General features: G+C 47.0%; 1 protein-coding gene across 1 annotated transcript in view; it reads left to right on the top strand.

Annotated features, from left to right (window-relative positions):
• Positions 1–5,964, top strand: part of LOC121534115 (anosmin-1-like) — a 159,929-nt gene extending 153,965 nt beyond the window's left edge. The window contains exons 10-14 of the mRNA XM_041840590.1: positions 1,717–1,811; positions 3,026–3,197; positions 3,459–3,688; positions 3,778–3,919; positions 5,366–5,964. Of these exons, the coding sequence (XP_041696524.1) occupies positions 1,717–1,811; positions 3,026–3,197; positions 3,459–3,688; positions 3,778–3,918 (638 nt within the window). The 3' untranslated portion in view covers position 3,919; positions 5,366–5,964. The remainder of the gene's footprint in view (positions 1–1,716; positions 1,812–3,025; positions 3,198–3,458; positions 3,689–3,777; positions 3,920–5,365) is intronic.
• Positions 5,965–6,585: the final 621 nt, after the last annotated feature.

The raw sequence follows: 6,585 nt of genomic DNA, 5'->3' as shown, positions 1-6,585 counted from the left end.
TTTCCGTTCACCTTCACACTCCTGGGCCAGACTACACTCAATCATATGACCTACTGAAGAGATAAGTCTTCAGTAAAGACTTAAAGGTTGAGACCGAGTCTGCGTCTCTCACATGGGTAGGCAGACTGTTCCATAAAAATGGAGATCTATAGGAGAAAGCCCTGCCTCCCGCTGTTTGCTTAGAAATTCTAGGGACAATTAGGAGGCCTGCGTCTTGTGACCGTAGCGTACGTATTGGTATGTACGGCAGGACCAACTCGGAAAGATAGGTAGGAGCAAGCCCATGTAACGCTTTATAGGTTAACAGTAAAACCTTGAAATCAGCCCTTGCCTTAACAGGAAGCCAGTGTAGGGAAGCTAGCACTGGAGTAATATGATCAAATTTCTTGGTTCTAGTCAGGATTCTAGCAGCCGTATTTAGCACTAACTGAAGTTTATTTAGTGCTTTATCCGGGTAGCCGGAAAATAGAGCATTGCAGTAGTCTAACCTAGAAGTAACAAATGCATGGATTAATTTTTCTGCATCATTTTTGGACAGAAAATTTCTGATTTTTGCAATGTTACGTAGATGGAAAAAAGCTGTCCTTGAAACAGTCTTGATATGTTCGTCAAAAGAGAGATCAGGGTCAAGAGTAACACCGAGGTCCTTCACAGTTTTATTTGAGACGACTTTACAACCATCTAGATGAATTGTCAGATTTAACAGAAGATCTCTTTGTTTCTTGGGACCTAGAACAAGCATCTCTGTTTTGTCCGAGTTTAAAAGTAAAAAGTTTTCAGCCATCCACTTCCTTATGTCTGAAACACAGGCTTCTAGCGAGGGCAATTTTGGGGCTTCACCATGTTTCATTGAAATGTACAGCTGTGTGTCATCCGCATAGCAGTGAAAGTTAACATTATGTTTTCGAATAACATCCCCAAGAGGTAAAATATATAGTGAAAACAATAGTGGTCCTAAAACGGAACCTTGAGGAACACCGAAATGTACAGTTGATTTGTCGGAGGACAGACCATTCACAAAGCCCTCTGGTGACGTGAATCTCGGAGGGTCTCTCTCTCTCTCTCTCTCTCTCTCTCTCTCTCTCTCTCTCTCTTTCTCTCTGTCTCGGTCTCTCTCTCTCTCTCTGTCTCCTCTCTTCGTTCTCTCTCCCATCTCTTTCTCTCCCCCATCTCTCTCTCTCTCTCTCTCTCTCTCTCTCTCTCTCTCTCTCTCTCTCTCTCTCTCTCTCTCTCTCTCTCTCTCTGTCTCGGTCTCTCTCTCTCTCTGTCTCCTCTCTTCGTTCTCTCTCTCTCTCTCTCTCTCTCTCTCTCTCTCTCTCTCTCTCTCTCTCTCTCTCTCTCTCTCTCTCTCTCTCTCTCGGTCTCTCTCTCTCTCTCTGTCTCCTCTCTTCGTTCTCTCTCTCTCTCATCTCTCTCTCTCTCTCTCTCTCTCTGTCTCTCTCTCACACTGCATACACTAGGCTTCCCAACACCCAACAGGCTACTCACCCTCTGTATCTAATACAGAAACCCTGGTTCCAGGCTGTAATAACACTCCAAACTGTGACGTTGAGTATAATGCGCTAATAGTGTTAGCACTACAACAGCCAATATGTTTCTCTTCAGGCCTATCTGACCTTGTTCTATAGCACCATAACACTGTATCCACCTTCAGACCTATCTGACCTTGGTTTCTATAGCACCATAACACTGTATCCACCTTCTGATGTGTTACAGAAACCTATAAGGACTCCACTACATATGTCCTGAGGTGGTATCCTCATGTGTGTGCCAGCAACATCAGCAAGACAGAGAAAAAAGCCACTGTGCAGGTAAATTTCAGAGCCAGCTATAGAATAGAACAGCATTTCCACAACTGTTAGGCCAGATGGCTGTTGGCTGATATTGTGAAAGATTCCAATACTGTTTTATATTGAATTGTTAACACCGTTTTGAAGGAGTCCAATTGGGTTTGCCAACTGAATTGTAACTGCTACATTATACCCCTCAGATTCTCCACAGTGTGGGACTATTGGATGAGTCATATTAATAAACAGTCCCTCAGCTGGAGTGGACTTTAACAATCATGGACACTATCTTCTTCATCATAAAAACAAGCCAAAGCAGAAAGCGGAGCGGCAGCCAAGACCAGAGAGGACAGCTATAGCTAGCTATCTCTCCCACTGCATCTATCATCAGCTGGCCTGGCTGGGACCTGGCTGGGGCCTGGCTGGGGCCTGGCTGGGACCTGGCTGGGGCCTGGCTGGGACCTGGCTGAGGCCTGGCTGGGGCCTGGCTGGGGCCTGGCTGGGACCTGGCTGAGGCCTGGCTGGGACCTGGCTGAGGCCTGGCTGGGACCTGGCTGAGGCCTGGCTGGGACCTGGCTGGGGCCTGGCTGGGACCTGGCTGGGGCCTGGCTGGGACCTGGCTGCCTGGCTGGGACCTGGCTGGGGCCTGGCTGGGACCTGGCTGGGGCCTGGCTGGGACCTGGCTGAGGCCTGGCTGGGGCCTGGCTGGGGCCTGGCTGGGACCTGGCTGAGGCCTGGCTGGGACCTAGCTGGGACCTGGCAGCGTTGCTCACAGCTCGGCTTTCATCATCAACTCAGTTCTTTCATCATCTTTTTGTTCCTGTCTGTTTGCCTTTCACATTCTTCCCTCACTTGAGACCAGAGTTGGCTGGCTGGCTGATGTAGAGTTGTTCAGTTGTTCAGCTTTTCATCTCTCTCTCCACTATCTCTCTCTCTCTTTCTCCACTATCTCTCTCCACTATCTCTCTCTCTCCACTATATCTCTCTCTCTCCACTCTCTCTTGCTCTACTATCTCTCTCTCGCTCCACTATCTCTCTCTCTCTACTATCTCTCTGTCTCTCTCTCTACTATCGCTCTCTCTCCGCTCTCTATCTCTCTCTCTCTCTACTACCTCTCTCTCTGTCCACTATTTCTCTCTCTCCTATATCTGTCTCTGTCACTTCTCACCTCCATGCTGTGCTGATTGATCATGTCTCCCTGTTCTTCCCCTCACTCTTTTCTTCTCCTCCCCTCTCAGGGAACACATTATGTTATCACGGGGCTGCTGTTCGCCTGTAAGTACAGGATTGCTGTGGCGCTCGTAGCACCAGAGGGGGATCAGAGGTCAGAAGCTTTTACCGCGGTAACGACCCCACCTTGTTCTGCGGTCATGGCAAGAGGGGGCAAGGCCTTGCCCTGTGCCAGAGAAGGTATGGCCAGCTCCACACATGCCCTAAACACACACAGCATGGAGAAAGTGAATACCTGACATACTGATTGAGTGTCAGTAGGAGTGTGAATGCACTGTTTCGGCACAGCTTCTTCCTCTCAGTGAGAATCATATAAGTTGTATCAATGATCCTATGACCTCTGAAATATTTAGGTCCTTTGTTATGTACTACCTGTAGATATATTTTGGGTCCAAATTATTATTTAGTAACGATGTCTAAATGTGTGATTTCCTGTGTCAGAGCGACCCCTGGTGTCCAGGAAGGTGGTACTGCGTCCTGAGAAGCTGTCTGCAGAGTTCCACACGGTCAACGGCTCCCTGCAGGGCCTGTTCCGCTGGCAGCTCTCCCAGACTGCACCGGGGCAGACGCCCATCGCAGGGTTCCAGTTCTCCTGGGTGCAGGTGTCCTCCAGCGGAATGGCAACAGAAGGACAGGACACCCTTATCTCTCAGACACAGATAGTGGCCCCGGTGAGAACCAGTGTGTGTTATCATCTCTGACTGTAAGTCATCCCTTTATTTCCCTACCTGTGTACTCATGTTCCACTGTTCTCCCCCAGGACCAACGCTCTCTGACAGTGGAGTGGCTGCAGCCAGACAGTGTGTACAAGCTGCAGGTCCAGGTGCTGTCAGCAGGGGGCAGTGGCCCCTCAGTAGCCAGGACGCTCCACACACCTCCCCTCAACATCACTCTGCTATGAGGTACTGCTGCAGGGCCTAACATCTTACACACAAGACAAACCACTCACTGACACACTAACCCATTCCTACAGCACTGTTTCCTAAATGGCCAATTTCTACTGGCTAAAAATAACATTTATAAAATGTGATATATTTGACTGGCACTGGAACTGCACAAAACATAACAACCCCCCCTCAGTTACAAGGCCAGCCAATCTGAGATCACCACATGATCTCACCGTACCGCTGATCTTCCTTTCAGAGGGTATTTGACCTCTCACGACCATGTTAGGGAGAGAGAGAGAGAGCAAGAGCGAGAGAGAGAGAGAGAGAGCAAGAGAGAGAGTGAGCGAGAGAGAGAAAGAGAGAGTGGCGTTCGTGTGTGTTGTTAGTGCCCATTGGAGTGTGAGAGAGAATAGGTCTTCTAGTTGGGATCATTTATTCAGTAGTGTATTTTGTATTGGAAACCTGGCAACAGCAGAACCCAGCAGAACTCTCTCCATGTGAGTTTGATTACTGTGATGTTGATGAATAGTACCACACCAGTGTGAGCAGGACCTCACTCTCTTCTCTCTCACAACTAATGGACTTTGTCTTGGTTCTATGGCCTTGGCGCACATGTGGCTCTTCGTCACTATGATATTTAGATTCCACTCCCCTCCCTCCCTTTGTCCGAGTGTTCTTGGCAGGTCAGAATTAGAATTATTCTTCTAGTTCTAATTCTAGAGTTCCTGGACTTTGATAGAGGGGTTCTGGAAGAGGAACACAGAGTTAGTTCCTCAGAGAGAGACTGCCAGAGACACTCCCTGGTCTGGTGTTACAGTGCTCCAGGCCTCACAGTTAGGATGGACACTGTCAGGAAGACTGTGGGAGCACTGGGAGAGGGAGGGAGGGAGAGGGAGGGAGAGGGAGGGAGAGAGAGGGAGAGAGAGGGAGGGAAGAAGAGGGAGAGGGAGGGAGGGAGGGAGAGAGAGAGAGAGGGAGGGAGAGGGAGAGGGAGAGGGAGAGAGGGAGGGAGGGAGGGAGAGAGAGGGAGGTGGAGAGGGAGAATCAAAGCTTTGGTACCTCAACAGAAAGAGCCTGCTTTTGTCCAACTTTGATAGAAGATGGAGTTCTCCCAACTCCGTTCAACTAATCACAAATGTCAAATGGAATCTACAGGGTTTTTCCTTTTTATCAGTTGTCTGCATAAATAATGAATACGACTCTGGTCGGCATGTGGCACACAGTAGACTACTTTTTGCCAGGGCATTGTCTTTCTTTGGTGCTCTCCTTTTAGCCAGGGCCATAAGTGTTGCGGCCAAGCGTAGTGCTTTACATACAGAACAGGGAGTAATTTGAGAAATATATCTGACTTTTTTTTCTCTCCAGTTTTTGGTTTGATTTGCATTAATGACACAGGTTATTTCAATCATATATAACCCCTGCCTGATCCCACCAATCATCATCCTCTCTCTTGTTTTCCAGGCTCCTCCCCCCAACCTCTGGTGCTCGTCATCACTAGCGCCGTAGTGTGTATTGAGAACACCACCACCACAGCCTGTATAGGTGTCCACACACACCCACACACACCCACACACACACCCACACACACCCACACACACCCACACACAAATGCTGTCCCAGTGCTGCACTGCTCTCTGTTGTCTTTATCACACAGATATATTTACCTGAAAGATCAAGTGAATCTATACCAAGTCTGGCCATTACACTTACAATACATGTATGTTCAATGTTTAGAGATGATCGTTTTCAGTCATGTTTAATGTAATCATTTTTTATTTTTTTTTACATATGTAAAGAAAAATATATAGCACTGATGTATGTAGTGCTACCAAAATGTCTGCCTTTTTCATTGCTCTCTACACAGTATGTTCTTGAAAGTAAAATGTCCCCCGCATAAAGCAGTTTGTAACCTGTTGTAGTTTAGTATTTTTGTAATATTGCGCTATAAGTTATTATTTCAAGCATATAACCCCAGCAGTGACTTTGATGTATGTAACCATCTTATATATCTTGTTGTTCCAGTTTAATTTATTGTGTTGTAATTAAAGAATATTATAATATGTGATGTTTTAATGACCTGGAGCTTATTCAAGAGTATTATAATATGGTGTTTTCATGACCTCTGGCTCACCCTCGACACGGGGGCCCCTCAGGGGTGTGTGCTTAGTCCCCTCCTGTACTCCCTGTTCACTTATGACCGAGTGGCCGCGCACGACTCCAACACCATCATTAACCTTTTACTGCAGTGGGCAACATCAGGGTCACACGGAGTGTTTCTTGGTAGTCTTAAACAAATCTACTTAGAAACAAAAGTATAAACTTCCCACACATGGTTATGGGCTTAAAAAGAAGACACCTGTACCATGTCAGATACAGAGTTGAAATGTATTAAAAAATTACACTTTGCATCCCAATATTACACTCTATATACACTATACATCACAGAAGACTGCAATATAACAAGGCAGTTTGGCATAGAAACACAGGATTTTCGGCAGGTTTTTTAAAATAATGTTTATTATTCAATTGTGAAAAATATTAATAACATTCCACCCACGAGGTCACTAGAGCGTGATTTGGTTATTTGACTGCAGGAAGGGGTAGTTCGCTGACGACAAGACGGTGGTAGGCCTGATCACCAACGACGATGAGACAGCATATAGAGAGGTCAGAGACCTGGC

This window comes from Coregonus clupeaformis, chromosome 20 (assembly GCF_020615455.1).
Source record: "Coregonus clupeaformis isolate EN_2021a chromosome 20, ASM2061545v1, whole genome shotgun sequence".
Classification (NCBI taxonomy): domain Eukaryota; kingdom Metazoa; phylum Chordata; class Actinopteri; order Salmoniformes; family Salmonidae; genus Coregonus; species Coregonus clupeaformis.
Note: the sequence above shows the minus strand (reverse complement) of the source record. Positions and strands in the feature narration are given on the sequence as shown.